This window comes from Hetaerina americana, unplaced genomic scaffold (assembly GCF_022747635.1).
Source record: "Hetaerina americana unplaced genomic scaffold, ioHetAmer1.1.p SCAF_12, whole genome shotgun sequence".
Taxonomy (NCBI): domain Eukaryota; kingdom Metazoa; phylum Arthropoda; class Insecta; order Odonata; family Calopterygidae; genus Hetaerina; species Hetaerina americana.
This window is the reverse complement of record NW_027286292.1, coordinates 27,403,454-27,422,996: the sequence shown is the minus strand read 5'-3', so window position 1 is coordinate 27,422,996 and position 19,543 is coordinate 27,403,454. Positions and strand designations below refer to the sequence as shown.

Genomic DNA, 19,543 nt, shown 5'->3' with positions numbered 1-19,543 from the left:
AGATTGTAAACAAACGTGATTAACACATCCAAATAACAAAATTTGCATTAAAAAATTAGATATAATTCAAATTTCTTGGACCACTTCTACACTTTGTATTGCTAAATTTTCGATAATAGTTCCACAAAAATCTTCTTCTTCAAGTAAGACTCTTACTTGACTCAATCTCTGAGAAGGCCGAAAGCTCGAACAATTTACCGTGTGAGTATCCTTTTAAATGTTGCTTTTCTATTTGTGTTCTATTGTGCTGCTCGTGTGAGTGTTTCCGTATAATCGATATATATATATATATAATATATATATATATATATATATTATATACATATTATATATATATATTATATACATATTATATATATATTATATATATATATATTATATATATATGAAGTACAAAGAATTAAACAATAAATTGAGGCGGGTAACAAATAAAGCAAAAGAAGCATGGTGGAAGGTGCAGTGCAAGGATATGGAAAGTCTGCAGAGGAACGGTGAAATCGGGGCGCTGTACAGCAAAGTTAAATCTTTATTGGGAAGTAAGAAAGGGAGATCTATACTAACAGTTAGAGATAAGGCTGGTAAGGTAATAGTTGACGTGGGAAAGATCCAAGAGAGGTGGAAGGAGTATATAGAAGAACTGTATAGTAAAGAACTTTGACCAGCAAAGTTAGACATTGAAAAAGAATATGACGTAGAGGAAGATAGCTTAGGTCCAGGCACAATAGACGATGAGATAGAAAGGCCATTAAGGGAGATGAAACTAAATAAGGCCATGGGGGTGGATAACATTCCCACGGAACTATTGAAATGTTTAGGAGAATGTGGGAGGAAGAAGCTATAGGGGAATCTATAGGGAAATATAAGGGAATCTGGCCGGAAGACTTTGTGAGATCAGTTTTAGTTCCTATTCCGAAAAAGGTAAAGGCTACATCATGTGAGGACTACAAGGCAATAAGTTTGATATTCCACGCAGCTAAAGTTGTTCTCAGGATCATAAACAAAGGATAGAGAGTAGGGCAAATGATTACTTCGTGGATGATCAGTTTGGGTTTAGGAAAGGGAGAGGTAAGCGTGATGCTATTGCAGTAATGAGATTGTTAATCGAGAGGAATATAGAACACAACCAGGAGGTATTTGCCTGTTTCGTAGATTTCGAAAAAGCGTTTGATAGAGTGAATTGGGAAAAACTAATGAGTATTCTGCAGAAAATAGGAATAGATTGGAGGGAAAGGAGGCTAATCCGCCACCTGTATGTGTCTCAGACTGCTCAGGTGCGGGTGGGGAATGGGGAGTCCAGATGGGCAGTGTCAGGAAGAGGTGTAAGGCAGGGTTGCCCATTATCACCTGTTCAACCTGTATGCAGGTGAAATGATCAAAGAGGCATGGGAAGAACTGGAGGTAGGAATGAAAGTGGGCGGGGAATTCGTAAAATCAGTTAGGTTTGCTGATGACCAAGCTTTAGTTTGTCAGTCAGCCAAGGGGTTGCAAGCATTGCTGAGTGAGTTGGAAATTCAGTGCGACAGGTATGGGATGAGAATCAATATTAATAAAACAAAGGTTATGCGATTTTCTAGAAAGAAAAAGGCTAAGCTAAACATTAAATTAGGAGGGCAAAAACTAGAGCAGGTAGAACAGTTTACGTATCTCGGTAGTCTTTTGGACCAACACGGTCAAAGTAGTAGGGACGTAACGAGAAGAATTGCGCTGGGCAAAGAGGCTTTCAGAATGAGGAGGGAGTTGATGACAGGGACGTTAAGTAAGGATGTTAAGAAAAGACTCATAAAAACTTTGATGTGGAGCGTAGCTATGTACGGCGCGGAAACGTGGTCATTGAAGCGGGAGGATAGATGTAGACTGGAGGCTTTTGAAATGTGGGTGTGGAGAAGGTGAAATGGACAGAGAAGAAAACAAATGAGGAAGTACTTGGTATGGTGGGCGAAGAGAGGAGTTTGTTGGGAGAAATCCTATGGAGGCAGGAAAAGTTGATGAAGGGGGTATTGACTGGCAGCAGGATGTTGAAGACTGTAATTGAGGGGAGAATGTTAGGCAAACGAGGAAAGGGAAGGAACAGAATAGGGATGTTGGACGGGATGAAGGGAGGAAGAAAGTACTCAGAGATGAAGATATATATATATATATATATATATATATATATATATATATATATATATATATATATATATATATATATATATATATATATATATATATATATATATATATATATATATATATATATATATATTAATATATAAATATATATATTAATATATATATATATATATATATATTAATATATATATATATTAATATATATATATATATATGTATAAATTATTAGATTTTTACCAAAATGTTAGTAATACCTGGATTGACACCTATTTTCAGTTACCATAATAAAATGTTTCATGGGTGACAAATATCTTACTGTAAATATCAACCATTTTAATCATTGCAGTTGGAAAAAGTGAGGGCAAAAGTGCAAATATTAGTAGTGCTTATTTATGAAAGTTAATTGGAAGAGTTTTAATTTTAATGTTCAATGATTCCTTGTCTTCCCTTTATGTATTTATGTTTACCCTTCGTGCCTTGTCACCGTTAATGATTTCTTACCTAGAAAGTAGATTATCCCTGATTATTCAGTCACTAATTTAATTTTATGTACTTTTTCTTCTAATGGCTCATCTTGAGAAACTTATCCCCAGATAAGGCCTAAGGTTTTGGTATTATACGGCAATATTTCCAATGCATTTTTATTGTCTTTTGTCTTTGCATTGTGCTTTTGTGTGGGGAAGTGTCTTTTTAATCAAAAGAATGTAAAGGGAGAACAAGTAATCTGAGTGTCTAGCAACCAGGAAAATTGGAAAAACCAAAGATATGATGGGAATTTGATAGTAGCCAGGGTAAACCAGGAATATCTCAACCCGCTGGGAATTCGGGGACAAAGTATATATTTGCTTTGAGTAAACTCAATCAAGTTGTTATGGGATTCTATTGCTTAAACTCCAAAGAAAAACTCTCTCTCAGTCTCCCAATTCTTTGTATTCATTGCTTTTAAAATGGGCACTCTGAGCAGTAAAACTGTTTGGAGCAAAACAGGGATCCAAGAGCACTATGAGGACTATGATTTATGTCTTTTTCCTTTTAAGAAGCAAGTCATGACAATTTCTTTACTTTGAAATTTTCAAATAAACCTCCTGAACTGTTTTTGTGATAGTACAGGTGGTTTGCGTGCTATGTGATGTATATATGTATATACACAGGGGCTTCTGTGTTGTTCTTGCTTGGGCAGTGCATAGCCCTAATGTCCTTAATAGAAGTAACATTAATGGTAGTTAAGTCACCAATACAACTTATTCACTGGGTCAGAATAACAATATGTACTAATCGGGTAATTTCCCTATTTTATTTGCAAGCTAATAACAGGATAGAGTAAATTACTAATAATGCAATTTTTTCATAATTGGTAGAATAAGGTTGGATTGCATAAGTTATATAAGAACGCAAAATATGCATATAATTGTCTGTATCTGTTTATTGGAACAGTATTTTGGGTAAAAGATTAGCTCACCATGTTAGTCATATTGATAAGAAACTTATTTATGCTGGAATTACAAAAATGAAGTTTTTTATGAAAGGTACATCATTTTTTTGCTTCCTGGATACCTCTGTTACTCCATGTGCCCTGAAGAATCTCAATAAGCCTTTGACATGTAATTAGATTTCCCAGGGGCCGAGTTGCCTAACTTCATGGCCAAAGCAAGACAGATGACCTTTGGCAAGGTAGGACTCGAACCCATGACCTTTGGGTTTGAGTCATACCTTGCCAAAGGCGAGCACATTTCCCACTTCACTAACTTGGCTGGCAATTTATTTAATCACTAGGAGAAGTCTTGGGTTGCATTTAAAATAATCAGGACTTGGCCCAAGCACTCTGATTAAAGGCCAGGAATTTCACTTGGTCTTGCTAAAGACCCTGATAGTTAAAAACAAAAAAAGCACGTTTGCTAGCCCAAACACAACACATCGTCACCCCAAAATACAAGTTGATAAACCACATGAACCTTCGGCAGAGCCAGCCAAAATGTTAGCGAAAAATGAGGCTGAGGGTGTGTGTTCATTGGAAGTTTGCAGCATCCAGGGGAAGCAACAGCTGCAGATGCTGTCATGAATTTTCAATTTGAACATTTATAATTATTTCTTCTTATTAATCCCTTCAGACCTTGAGTATGTTCACATTTAAATTTTGAGAGACAACATCATTGTGTAATTATGCTGTTGATGTAAGTTGTGCATTTTTCCAAAATAATGGAATATACCGATATTGTACAGCTTTATACAGCAAAATTGTGCTATCTCACATTATTTTCTCCCAAATTATACAATTCAGGAACAAATATTAGTTAAATTGGATCAATGTCACTACTATCATTTATTTATTTTAAATCCATGAATTAGTAATTTGTGTGTGGAACTGCATTGAAGTATGAACAAATGGCCAAGTCACAATTCTTTTGTTGTCTGACTCACCGATGAGATTTAAAATAAGTTCACGTTGCCACTCCCATGCCCTATGAGACTTGTATTCTGGGTTAGTCTAATACATTGTTGATTGCTCACGCATTCTTGCATGAGTCATTTACACAGTGGTTTACACAATATTATACATCGTTTCACACTTAATTTAATTTTGTTGCCATTATATTTTACCAATTTTGATTCATGACCAGAAAATTTGTCCTATTTAGTAGTTTTTGGAATAGTTGTGCAAAAAAAGTAATCTTGAGCATATCATTAAGGAGAACAATGTTTTTATACTTTAAAATTTAATTCTGTAGAAATAAATTATATTCAGTAGCTCGGACTAACAAATCACTGTTTAGAAGCGTATGCAGGATAAATTAAATGAGTAAAAATGGTAAGAGCAGAATCACTGCATTTCAGTTGAATTTCATGCATCATTCTAGAAAGCTGCTCTGGTTTTCAAGCTTAGCCATGTCAATTCATGGAGAAATTCCCATAACTTATCGCTCTAAGGATATCATAATTTTATCAGAAGTAGTTTGCCTGCATAATTCAAAATTCACTTTGAACTATATTTTGGAAATTGTTTCTTAAGAAGATAATTGGGCCCAGCAAATGTAGTCCAGCCTTAAGAACAGTCCCAAATTTTGCTGAAATGGTTAAGTTGAGTATATTTTCCATGGAAACAACAAAGTTATGAAATAGGCCAGATAGGTGTAGCTTAAAACAGAACAGGTTTCTCATTCAGTATGGCCTCTTAATTCCGCATGAGGGCATTTCTGAATAGCAGTTTAAACTAGTAGCAAAAAAGGGTACTGTGGCAGGAGGATAAGGAATCAGTGAGAGGAAAGTTCACTTCAAGTTCTTTAGAAATAAATAAAAAAAATGCAAGTTTAATTGCCACTCAAGTCTTAATTACCATAAAACAGAAAAGAGGGAGAGTGGCTTTGCGGTCCTTACAACCAATGTGCATGCACTGCTGAATGGGGCTCAACACATTGCTGCATCTAAGAGTGGGGATACTATGGAGTGAAAACCCTGCAAAATGCCTCCTGTACTTGACTGGAGTTAGTGTTTGGTTATTGCACAGTCCCTGCCTCTGGTGAATCAAAGGCAAAAAAAGGTGTCATTTGATTCCTTCAGTCCTGTCATTTCCATGTCTGCTGGTTGGTATTGGAAAAGTAACTAGAAAGAGTGAGGCTCATATTTGCCCACTTATGTATTTGGCTCTTTCTTTCAGTTGTGCATCACTTTTATCTTTTGATCTGGCTTGTGGATCATAATCAATAATCAGTATCCTTTATATCTTTATGTGTGTTAAGAAATGAATGCTCAAATCATTGTTATTTGCATTTTAATCTGCTCTTGGCCATAACACTTTTGCTCAAGGTGCAAATGCTTAATGAGTAGTATGGTAGTAGTTTTGCTAGTAGTGTTTTTATCTATGCTATGCTATAGTCACTGGTTTGATTTTTGGGTATGCCTCTGAGCACACTCAGCGTTACACAAGCCGTATGATTTTCGAGTATCAATTCCTTCTGCAAAACCGTAGGTGAAACAGGGAAAGAAAGTGGCCCCTCTAACCTGATACGTGAGTTTCTAATGCCTTTGGGCTTAGTATGGGGTAAACTCTACTCTTACCTAACAAACTGACCTTTGGGTTGATAACTGCTGTTTGGTATGTCACTTTGTCTTTTCTTGGCGATCATAACTGTTTTGGGCCCTGTTCTTGGGGTGTGCCGAAAATTTTGAACATACTGCTGCATTTAAGGTAGCTTTTGAAGATGTTCCAGGAAAAAATACTAAATTATTGGGGAGAAGGTCGTTGAAAGTATATTGAAGGGAAATGGTATGTTAAAGATTGTGATAGAATGGAGAAACATAACAGTTTCAGGTTTAACTTTGTGGAATTCCTAAATGATGAGGGTAAAAAACAATTTTACCCTTCCACAGTAAAAATTTAATATTTCATGACCATGGTTTTGATGCTGGGCATCATCATCAGGTAACATGCATCAACATTTTTTCAGCTCATATAGTCTGGCTCCAAGAGGGGAGTAAGGTAGGGGGAGTAAGAGAGAGGGGTAAGTTGAGTTTAGGTGCAGCAACCTATTAGTGGTCTAGGGGAGGGAGAGGATATATATCGGAAGGTTATTGGCTCAAATTTGTGAAAGTTTTTATTATAAATGATCATTAAATGAAGAACACAATGTAACACACCACTGTTCTTAGAAATAGCGGTGGAAAAAATAACAAACACATTGTGTTCTGCATTTAATTAAGGGAGGTGCTCGTCTACAATGGTTTGACCTTTATTAAGGAATGGTTGATGATCATCACTGCCTTGGTGGGGGTGGGGTTGATGCGGAAAGATATTGGAGTCTTTTAAGAATTTTAGGAGGGGGAACGGGATAGGTATAATGTTTCATTGACCACCTCAAACCTGTCAGATTGAAGGGATTGCCAAATTTCCAACTCCTCCAAAGCATTCAACCTGCGTCCTGTCATTTCAGTGTGAAGAATGTCTGCTGTGAAGTTAATGGTGTGATTTTTATCAAAGAGGTGGCGAATTGGTATCTGTTGTCTTTCTTTGTGAAGCACAAATGGTGTTTTTTGATCCTAATATCGAATGTCCCCCCTGTCTGTCCAGAAGAGATGGTGTTGCAGTCCGCAGAATTGAGTTCTTAGAGCCAGACTATATGAGCTGAAAAAATGTTGATGCATGGTACCTGATGATGATGTGCAGCATTGAAACCATGGTCGTGAAATATTGAATATTTATTGTTTGTTTGTTTAAGTTAGTTTTTTTCACCCTCATCTAGAAGGGAGAAAGTTGGGGATGAGGAAGGAAATGACTGGGCATGTTGAAAAGAATGGAAGTAGGGAGTAGAGTGAAGTTAAGGAATGGTTCATTGTGGTATTGAATTCTATGGTGTTTATGGTCATGTTAAGTAGGACTTAGAAAGTGTCACAGTAATTAGTATCTGTATCCATAAAAAATCTAATTATACTTTTAGTTCATTATTAATAATACAAAACTAAATTATTTAGAAATATAGCACATTTCTGATTTTTTCCAGCTCCTTGCATTTACAGTTTAATTGTTATTTTTCAGCATACATATTTTATTAAGTGTAAAGGTATGATTGGCTGTATTGGAGAGGAACATTTCCCTTGATAATGAACTATGTACACATGGGAGTTTGAATGGCCTTAATGCTAAGTTTCATAAGTGTTATTAGTTTCTTATTAAGTGGATAGAGTAACCGCTTGTCATGCTATTGTGCCAGTTGCCCTCATTCAATTGAACATTTAAATGCCTACTTGTGTAGTCAAGAATGAATAATATAATATATTGATTTAATTTTGGTTTAGAATTTTAACGGAATAGGATCAGAAGTGTAAAATATGGAACCAACCCATCATTATCCTCATTTTCCTTGATTTCATTGATTAATTAATACATAATGACATCATTAATGTTTTTCTTCAAATCTGTTGTCTGTAATCTTTTAAAAGTGAGCTGGTAACAAATACTCTATCTTCAGACCTGTGAGAGGTTAGATGTTGATAACAGTTGGTGTTAGTTACATGCAGGTTTCTTTCACTGCAAAAACTATTTTCCCTGAAGTTTAACAATTTTGATGACCACACACTCATGTTAACTTGAGCTAATGGAAGTATGTGTAGTTTGCAAATAATTAACTACTGTAAGTATCTATCAATAAAAGATCTCTGGATGCATCTCAGGTATTTTAATGAGTTATCGATGTTTATAATGCTGGTTACTGGTAGTTAAGAGAAAATGATCCCTTGGGTGGAATTCAGCGTGTGAGTGGCAATTGATTGCCAAAAATGTATCTTCCAGGATCCTCTGGTGGAGAGTTAAAACTGTTGGTTTTTAAGACAAATTTGCATGGGTAACTATACATTCATCTAACTAACTAGGTTTCCAATTTGGTTTCATATTTACTAAAAGTATACAATAATGAGTAAAGTATGTGTATCATCTGGTTTCCTCTTTTGGCTTCTTATGTGGGAATTTTTTGAAGATACTTTAATTTTCTTGGTTTTCATCTCTTTTCTGTCTGCTCTTGTTACTGTATGACCCTGCCAATTAAGTCATGTATAAATTGTGTTATGTGGTATTTGTTCCTAATAAATGCAGCCTAAAGTCAACGGACCCCATTTTTAAGGCTTGCCCTCAATTCAAGTTTTTTTGCAGGGCAAAGCAGACTTTCATACAATTTAACCCATCTCCATTCAAGGATTCACTAAAGTTGATAATTAATAATAATGATTCTTGGAAAATCTTTAAGTAAGGATTCCCTTAATGTAAGGAATTTAATATATTTATGTTTGTTCTGGTAATGTTCTATGTTTCTTTTCATATACATATGGCTTTGTTATTTCAAGCCAAAGATTCTCTATAAGTGTTCTTCAGTGCCTATTTAATATATTATGGGTATAACTTTTTTATCTACTGTCTTATAGCTGTAAGCTTTTGGATAAACTTATTAATGATGAAGTAAAAAAGTAATGTTATGATTCACAGATTTAGTGAGTTCATTTTAGTAGTTTTATTAATTTCTGTTTTCCTGTAGAAAGTAAATGACTCATTTGAGTTATGTGACAAAAAATATTTCACTGTTGAATGTCTTTGATCAGGGCCATGCGACTACTCTGAGTACCAGATTAAATGGGGCCCTTGTGCCCCATTGAGGCTGGCCTTCAAATGCCACTTATTGTAGCAGGGGCTAAGTGGCTAGGAAGTACAGATCTCCAGTGAGGTACCATTGCCCTTAAGGTTGGTCAAAGCATAAGTATAAAATGGTGCGTTTTCCATGATGAAAGAAGCTTGTGTAAAACTAAGCAGTGTTAATGACATGGAGGCAAAAACTAATCCGAGGAAAGCTCTTTGTGTATGTATGTATTGAATCAATCACTAAACAAGTGCAATTTTTAAACTTATCTTGAGAAGTTTGTTTCAAATTGTATCACTGCTCCTTAATGTTTTTAATGACTCATGAAGAGCCTGGCATCCAGCAGGATCTGCCAGGGGAATCATTTTTTCTGGAAACATTAATTTTTTTATGTATGCGGTAACTTTTTCTTTGATATTGAGAATGAGAATTTTGTACTTTTGATTTAATAGCATTTGGATATACTTCATGGTTGATCTGATCATCTTGGAATGTGTTACAGAATTGTTGAGTTTCCTAACATGTTAAATATTTTATAATTTCATTATGATATTTAAGAAATTGAAATGTCTTTTGAAGACTTGATGTTTAATGATAAATTCCTTGTTTTCACTCTGGATATGGTTGCTTCAAATGTAAGGTGACTTGATTTCTGTATCAAGAGGGTTGATGTTCGTGAAACATTTTTAATTTTTGTTATCAAGTGTTCATTAGTATGTGTAATTTAACTAATGGCTGAGTCATTGTCTTTATCTGTTGCTATCTTGTATGTTTGCACCAAATTTGAAATGCTTGGTGTCAGGGCAACCTCTTAGTTTATGCTATGAAGTAGTTAATATTTGTCCCTCGCTCTTCTCTCATTTTCACCTGTTTTCAGATATTTGCTGGTGTGGCAGAAATAGCAAATTCTGGGTAAACAGGAAGATAAAAGAAGTTAACAATTACTCTATATGCATTTGCATGCACACTGCCTCTCAAAAAGTGCTAGTGCACTCTAAGCTGTTTTATAATTTTCCAAATTCCTTTAGGTCTTGCTGGGTTAAATACAAAGATGGCAGTAATTGTAGATCAATATTGCATGCAGTTGAGATAAGAGGTAGAAAAGATTTCATTAAACCTAATTCCTCGTCATTTTAGGCTGATCTGAAGTAGAAAACTAAAGTAATGATATAAATAATGTTGAAGGTTTAAGTGCTACAGTAGGTAATATAAAAGTATAATACACTGAAGAAATAGGCTGAATAGTTTGAACGGTAGTACAGTATAACTGTGATGTCATAGTTTTCAGTTTAGTTTCTTCCTACCTTTTCCATTCATGTAATTTCAGAAAAATGGAATGTAACTAATGCCAAATTATACTTTCATTTTTTTTCTTGCATTCATTTTCTTGAAGTTTTCTTTTAGAATATCTTTATCTACTCAAACATTTTTCCATTGATTATCATTCTGAGGTGCAATATCTTATCAGTATAAGTATCATATCTCCATTCATTATCCTTCATGTTCACATATTTCTGGAGAGTGTGAGAATTTCACATTAGATCTAATCTGAGAGATGACTAGGATTACATATGAGGCTCCAAGGTGGCTGGAGTTAGCAATTCAATGGCTGGTTATTTTGAAGTCACCATTGGGAAGATCAGACTCAAAGAGTTAAAATTGTTTCCACTAATGGATCTTATGAAATCAGAAATCATTACCAGGTTGGCATATGAGTTCATGAAATAAAGTCTCATTGTATGAAAAAATATAATCTTAAAAAATAATTGGCCAGAGAAATCTCATGGAATATTGACAACATGTGAAAGAAATGAATTAGAAAGCAGTAGCTGTCATTTTCCATCTATGTACACCCTTTTTATGTTGGAATACACTGAAGTCCTATCTTTATTTAAAAACATATAAATTAACCTGACAAGTGTCAATACAAGTACAGCTGATCCCAATTTTTACATTCTTGCACTTAATGCTTACGCACGTTTAAGGGGTTTTCATCATGGGCGTAAAACAAAGCTTCATAAAATGTACTTTATTATCTGATTTATTGTTTCTTAATTTTGTAATTTACTGTATACCCCGGCCCATAAGACGCACCAATGCATATAAAGCATTGATTTTTATGGTTAGAAGTTGCTATTTATATCAATATCAGTGGACCAAATTACCTTCAAGCTGCTTGATGAATCATTATTCACCAACGCAAGTTTAAATGAAATGCACTGTGGCAAACGTCTCACTTAAGGTCCCATGAGGTTAATATCTGAAAAATTTTTATGAGATACTTCTTTTCCGTTATTATATTGGTATAATCAAACTTTGTATTAAAAGCAACAAATTTATATACCTTTACAAAACTCTCGTACTACTTCAGGAGAATGCCTGTTCACACCAAGTTTGTCTGGAGAGATCTAATTTATGTATTAGCAGAGGGGCGACATCCCAATTAGCCCAACACATTTAGTTTTACAGTAGCGGCACGTATGAGATGAAACATGTTATGAAGATAACATTGTATACATTTACGATATATTTGGGAATTTTTTTAGAAAGTACTTTCAATGATGTAATTCACATAAAACCATTCCTTATTACTGACTCAAAATGGTGATATGATTGAAATTTGTGATAAAGGCAGGCATTTTCTGTCTGTTGTTTGGAAAAATACTATTAATCTCTTCAATCATATGCTTAAATGTGAATACAGATTCAATTTTAGTTATGTTAACTCTCTTACTGACTGTTCTGAATTGCTTTTGCTTATGCATTTCTGAGTACCAACATGGCTTACCTGTATGGATTCATTGCTCCATATGCCACACCTGTTCATTGCTAATTAAACTATTCCCTTGTCCTGGACTCTTCACTGGATTCACTTCCTGAGAACTTTCTGTGTTTGCTTTCTTCTAACAAATTTACAACCCAGCTCTCTCTTTAAATTGTTAGTGTTCTGTTCTTATATTTTGTTAACTTTTTCATTGATTTTTGTGTGTTTGTGTCATCTATTGTACATCATATGTTCTATAAATTTGCATTATTGCTGTATGTGGACCAATTTTCTGAAATTAAAAATTTAAGGTACAGAACATTTGGTCCCATAAAAAATTTATCACATGAGGAATCCACAGTTCAGTTTTTAATTCTGAATGATGTGTACGTAAAAGCTTATGGCTTTTGAAGATTCCTTCAACCAGTTAAATATTAGTTTGTAGTGCTTAAAAATAAATCTTTTCTTTTATTGCTTTCTTAGGATTCAATCATTCCATTCTTGGAGACTCATCTTGAACTGATAAAAGGAGAATTAAATTTACCACTTTAATTAAGCACTGAAAGAGCTTTCCTGTTTTCCTGAGTCTCCTATTACATCACTTGTATTCTTTGTATCTTTTCAGAGTGCTTCAGAATGTTTTTGGGTAATTTTCCAAGTAAATTCATACAATTTTACATGTAAATGTGTATAGCCTACTACACAAAGGTCTTCTATTTTCTCAGTGAGACATACTTCATAGTAGAAAAACTTTTTCATCAAAGACTTAACATTACTTTTACTCTCAATACTTTTAAATTAATAATCCTCTGATTTCATAGAGATTTTCTAATTTATTTGCAATCTCATCTAGGGTCTCAGTCTAGTCTCAGAGTAAGGGTTCAATAAAATATTTTGTGGTTATAAATTAGTCAATTTGCTGATGTATTCTATTGACATGTAAGCTCCTAATGTTACAGTATTATAAAACATGATTAAAATGCAGGCAACTCAGAAATTAATTTTATGTAAAAGCTTATGAAGTATTAGGAGAAAAACTCTAGGGTGGACTCCATTCCTTCAGTTTAACATTAGTCAGCATGCCTATCCTGTTTGATTGCTCTAGAGCTCATCAATAATACTCATATATTCTCTGAAGAATTTGTGATAAATAAGTCTGGTATGCTACCTGAAGAGTGGATATACCCACAGCTTTGCTTCAAGTGTTACTTTGTAAAAGTTTAATGCAGCAATGGAAAATTCCAAAACTCAGTGTTTGCTTATTAAACATTTAAAAAAATCCTTGAAAAGGTGTGCTTGCTAAGTTCTTATAATACAAGGGTTCTTTGTGGATCAATGCCGTTTGTCAAATGCATGAGGGCATTTTAGAACTTGTGGGATTGAGTCTAAATATTTGGCTATTCTGGTACTGAGCTAACTACTTCTAATATTTGAAAATTGCAATTTTGTATATAACATTGGAGGCTTGTGGTGTAAGGACTCTTTGTTTTTTTGCCAAAAATGGAGGGATATTCAATTGCCAGTCTTTTTATTATGATATGTGCAGCTCATTGGTGATTTTTTTATTAGTCTCTTTTGGCTTCTATGTTTATGAGAGCTGATGTCATTGATTGCGTCACTTCTCTTAATATGCATTTTATTTTCAATCAATTAAATATTGTCTATGTTAGTCATTGATAATTAAAAACACCTGGAAGATATATTTAACTTCTACCATGTGTTATATTTATTCTAAAGTTGACATTGCTTAAACCGAATGTGTGTTCACCTGGTGTGAGCATGTCTTTTGAGAATAACCCATAGAGGTGTTCAGTTTTTGTGTGGTGTTGTATGCATTTGATTGTGTAACATATTTTCCTCTCTTTTGTTAGAAATGTGGTCTCACCATGGTCATCGGGCACCGGAGGTGCTGGAATTGTTGGTGCACTGTCTTATGCTGGATTGAGAAGCCTTCATCTGTCTTCCAGTGAATCACTGCTGATTATGCTTTTTGTGCCTGCCCTAGAAGCAGTGGTGTAAGGTTTTATTAATATATATGCTGACAAAGCCAGCCCATTGATTAAATCATTTGGCAGCTAATGTTACATATGGCATATTACACAATATTTTTTGTTCTTTGTCTATTTTGCAAATGGTCTAAACAGCCACCATCATTGCATCAGGCCTTTCATAAAAAGGTGAAGGCCTTTTTTCCCATAATTCTTTTTACCTCAAGAAAGTCTGGCGAAACTGTGTGAAATTTTAGATGGTAACAGTATATAAGACAAAATGGTAGACTTTTATATATTACATCATCTCTTATTTTTCTACACTAGGTTTTGGGACATTATAATATTTTAATTTTAATTCTGCCTTTAAAAAAAATACTGGGAGAGAAGGGCTGCATCTACTACATTTTATACATTAATGTAATATTTTCTGTTACCATAAATTTTTCTGACTTTTCAATGTTGCATGTCAAAGTCAAAATCGTAAAATGACCTAACTTTAATTTTTTTAGCCCTTGGTAGTGTTAAAATTTTTTTTAGGATTACATATTACATAATACCTGATGGCAAATTTCATGAAGTAAGGGTGAACTTGGTGCATTATTCAGATGATAATTATTAGAGGCATAAGACAAAAAATCTTTTTTGACTAAGTAGCTTTCACAAGAAGGGAATGAATGACAGGGACGTATATAGTTTGTGTGTAAACCAGAGTGAAGACATTTTTATATATTCAGCAGTCCTTTAGATAGAAACTATAGTTAAGTTGGGTTTATTCACTACTCCCTGTGCTGGCCAATGGTTAAAGACGGGAGGAGTGGATACTTAAGCGTGCCATCAGGATGAAGATTTAAGTTATGGCATTGAAGGCACTTGAAAAATAAACTTTAAATCTTTTGCTTATTCCCTCACTAATATTCACAGGTAGAAACTGTAGTTAACATTTTGAATCAAGCTGGCATAATGGACACAAAAAATATATCCTTATTCTACAGGATAATTTATTCATTTTTCTAAAATGTTGTTCCAGGTTTGTCTTTCTTTTGAAACACCCTGGGAAGATAAGTGTGTGTAATGCTCCAACTGACGATGAGTTGAGATCTATGATGAAAAACTTGTCATCTGAACCAGATGCCCCTGTATCAAATGTAAAGTTGACACTCAAAGAAAAGATAAAATTTGCACCTACCTTATTGAAGTATATGGTTCCTTTGGTGCTAGTATATTTTTTTGAATACTTTATCAACCAAGGAATAGTAAGTACTGTGTTTTTTGTTGCTATTGATATCTTAGAGTATTTTACCATTTTGGATAAAAATATTGTTTTAAAATTTTTTATCTTTCAGTTTGAGTTGATCTACTTCCCAAATATTTGGTTAGATTGCCAATCACAATATAGGTGGCTACAAGTTGATTATCAAGTAGGAGTATTCATTTCACGGTCATCTCTAAATTGCTTTCAATTCAGGTGGCTGTGGCTTCTTGCAGTTTTACAGGTATTTATGGTTATGACTGTGCATTGAGATTAAAATTGCATGTATTATGTACTTTTCATTTGTTAATTCTTGTTATAGGTTCAGACTTGATTATTCAGGTTCCTAGAATTAATTTCTTTCATTTCGTTGTGCCTTGCATATTTTTACTGAGGTATGTTGTATTTATTTATTGAAATGTTAGGTAATGCACATCCTGTTGGACACTTTTGTAGTCAATTAACATCAAACTGTAAAAAGTGCCGACCAGAGGTAAACCAAATATCAATCCAACGTGAAAGCTTTAACACTCCACTTTGTGTATTTATTCCATTTAATATTCCTTTGAAGACATGATGACAGCTGTTTGATTTGGCGTGAGGGGCAAGTCATAGGAAGCCCCCAAGGATCATTTTATCTTCTTTGACACTCAAACCAATGAAGTAGTGAAAAGGCCTTCGGTTTGTGTGATGGGATCCCCATCATAGTCCATTATAGGAGATGAAAGGGTAGTGTTAAGTATGCTGCCTAACATCACCAGCTCATTTTACCATCGTTTACAAAAGTATGCAGCTGCTAATTACAAAACATTCTTCTGTTGACAAATTTTTTGCACCCAAAAAGTAAAGGTGAATGAAATGATGAAGATGCACTTACCTCAGGAATGATAACAGAAAGCATTATGACCTATTGTTTGTCACCATCACACTTTGTTGTTTGTTTTTAACAATCCCCAATAGGATTGTTTTTATTATGTTGTTTTCATTCTCTCATTTAACTTATGAACTTTTCCATTACATTTATTAGCTGCAGATAAGGAAGATTTTTTTTAATAAATGAAAAAGAAAAAATTATGTTCCAATCCACCACTTTATTTCAGGTACGACTAGTTTCGACGCTACGGCGTCATCCTCAGGTACAAAGTTTAAAGACACAATCATTGTATATATACCCTCTTCAAGAAAGGATGAGGGAGTTGTGGGAAGAGGGGGCGGGGAGGGGAGTACGGGAGTAGGTACGAAGGAATGTGAGAGAGGGTAGGAAAAACCAGGAAAAGCTCCCCCCGCTCACTAATGCTTTTCCTGGTTTTTCCTACCCTCTCTCACATTCCTTCGTACCTACTCCCGTACTCCCCTCCCCGCCCCCTCTTCCCACAACTCCCTCATCCTTTCTTGAAGAGGGTATATATACAATGATTGTGTCTTTAAACTTTGTACCTGAGGATGACGCCGTAGCGTCGAAACTAGTCGTACCTGAAATAAAGTGGTGGATTGGAACATAATTTTTTCTTTTTCATTTATTAAAATGAACTTCCACAAAGCTGAGGCTGAAAATATTGAGATAAGATTTTTTTTAGTTTCTTAATATCTTTTTATAATTATACAATAAAGAGTTTAAGCTGTATATTCTCTTGCTCAAAGTTTCCAGTGCAATGTTCTGATGTTTTTGAATTACAATTAGTACAAAATCAATCAATGTCCTGCTGTTCAGTCAGCATTTCAAATGTATTCCCCTTAATTTTTGAACATTTTTCATGGAAACTTCTCCTGTAATTGTGACAAATGATGAACATATTTCTGACATGATTCACTTTGAACAAATGGGGCACCCCAGCAAGTCAGCCATAGTGATCTAACAAAAAAATAAATATTAAATAAAAGTGGTCTCATGTGATTTTGTGTGCTTTATCATTTCATGCAAATGGAATGTATTATATTGGTGGTCTGTTTTCTACGGGGTGCGGCATTTTTCTTTGGACAGATTTCAATTTGAATTTCCTGCCATATGGTAGTTCCACTGGAGATTGCGATTGGCGTTCTTGAATGGAATAGGCATCTTGTAAACAGTCATAACCTCAAAATGGCTGAGATGTTACGTACAAGTTTGGAGTACAATCAAAGAGCCGCTATTATTGAAAGTGTTCGCCCTGGGCATTATATTTTGAAATAGTTCGAATTTTCTGGTAGTCCAGATCAACTGTTTATGATATTAAGGCTAAGTATAATGCTTCAGAGAAGTCTGGTGAAGGTGTTGCTAACCCAGCGAGGAAACCTCTCGGGTGCTGATTTCAGAGGAATTTTGCAATTTTTTTACAAATTTTGAAGAATGTGGTGAAACCGTGGATGGTAACTGTGGCCTCGGGAGACGATATGTCTTTCAACAGGATGAGGCACCTGCTCATATGAGTCATTAACTCCAAAACTGGCTCTCAGATAACATTGGCAGGTTCTGGTCAAAGGAGTTCTGGCCCTTGAATAGCCTGGCCTTTACCCCCTCGACTATTATGTTTGCAGCGTAGTCGAAAGAGTTACGAGGCACCTAATGTTGCATCTCTATGCACCGCTATCATAGCAGCATTCTTGAATATGGGCAGATCTGTTTTGAAGAGTGCGTGCGATAGATTCAGGACAAGATTATAGGCGGTCATTGCAGCTGAAGGGGGTCACATTGAGTAATATCACTACTTGTATACAAAAGGATTTTCATTTGTATTTTTTAGATATATTTGCTCTTTTACCAAAGATTCATTTGTCCGGATTTAACTGCCATACCCTGTTTATTGTCTTCTAGAAGAGTGATTTTCATTGATAATCTACATGGATCTTACACCTATCATGAAAGAATATGATTGAATGAAACTGATATTACCTTTCTCACTCATGTAATTCAAATACATTAGAATGACAAGTTATATTATGCTCAACAGTGTTGGGGGTATGATTTTCTGTGATTTTTGAATCAGACAAGGATCTTTGTTTGCTACAAGAAGGTTAAGAATGATTACAGTGATCCCATGGTAAAATTATCTTGTGTTGTTGGCATCTGCTGTAGTTTTTACCTCCTGTTTACTAAATGTCACATATTTGGGTTCTTGTAAATTGTTTGTGCCACTGATATTTAAATTTGGATTGTCTGAGTAGTAAATAAAATAGAATGCCTGATGTTTAAATTGGTATTGATGTTAAAGTAAATAATGTATTTTTCAAAATTATAGGGCCTCAATGTGATCTTTTTTACATTGGAAGCGGTGTATAACTTCTGTCCATCAATTTGGATAGTCCTTGCTTTTGTGCTGTGGGAAGGTCTATTAGGCGGAGCATCTTATGTTAACACATTTCATAGAGTTTCTCAAGAGGTAAGTAATTCATATTCCTTGCATAAAAGTAACATGCACTTAAAACTGAAACTCACTCATTTTCTTCTATTTCAGGCACCTCTGGATAGGAAAGAATTTTCTGTTGGTGTGGTCTGTATGTCTGATTCATTTGGTATTGCATTTGCGGGAATACTTGCTATTCCGGTGCATAATGCTCTTTGTGCACTCCCATTATATAACTAGCTAATGTCAAGTATACATTGTTAAAGGCCCTGCTCATTTTAATGACGTACTTCATATTTTGTATTGTACTTATTTTTACTACTGTTAAGTACTTACTTTCCACTTAAGAGCAAAAAACTGCCATTCAATGATATAAGAATTGACAACGGTTTCATTATTTAAATATAGTGTAAACCCTGACATCTGTGATCCTATTTCTGGTTTTATATACATGTTATGCATATTGTTAAAAAATGAACAACATAATCAGTTGTGTATACAATGGTTGTGGATGGTGGAAGCAGTCATTCAACTTTTATTCTACCAGAGATTTGTTTACAATTGTTTTAACTTCTCGGTAACATTTTACTGAATCTGTGATTACCTGTGACTTATTTGTAATGGTAAGTGGCATGGAGATGCAAGGCATGTCTTCATGTGATATTGCTCTCCATGTATAATGTAAAATTTGCTTGGAGGTTGTCGCTAAATGGTGTAAAATATGCCTGAAAACCATGTACGTACTTATTGTTTTTATAATTAAATCTTTTTATCCTCAAAATGTTGACTTTTTTGTGAAATGTGATAACTTCCTTCACTTGTAAAGATCTGGAAATATTTGAACCAATTTATGATTTTAGGGATGTTTCCGTGGCCTTTCTAGTACTTGCTATGTGCTGGTGTACTGTTCTGTTTGCTTTGATGAGATTTCCCATAGTAGTCTTTGGCTTCACTGATAGTCAAGGTCTCTCTCTTGGTCTTTGATTTACTAC

General features: G+C 34.6%; 1 protein-coding gene across 8 annotated transcripts in view; it reads left to right on the top strand.

Moving 5' to 3' along the window:
• The window catches only part of Cln3 (CLN3 lysosomal/endosomal transmembrane protein, battenin), a 30,981-nt gene extending 11,649 nt beyond the window's left edge, over positions 1 to 19,332 (top strand). For all 8 annotated transcript variants that reach the window (XM_071582799.1, XM_071582803.1, XM_071582798.1 and 5 more), the window contains 5 exons: positions 13,863 to 14,006; positions 15,010 to 15,235; positions 15,326 to 15,475; positions 18,447 to 18,587; positions 18,663 to 19,332. In XM_071582799.1, the coding sequence (XP_071438900.1) occupies positions 13,863 to 14,006; positions 15,010 to 15,235; positions 15,326 to 15,475; positions 18,447 to 18,587; positions 18,663 to 18,791 (790 nt within the window). In that variant the 3' untranslated portion in view covers positions 18,792 to 19,332. The remainder of the gene's footprint in view (positions 1 to 13,862; positions 14,007 to 15,009; positions 15,236 to 15,325; positions 15,476 to 18,446; positions 18,588 to 18,662) is intronic.
• The last annotated feature ends 211 nt before the right edge of the window (positions 19,333 to 19,543 follow it).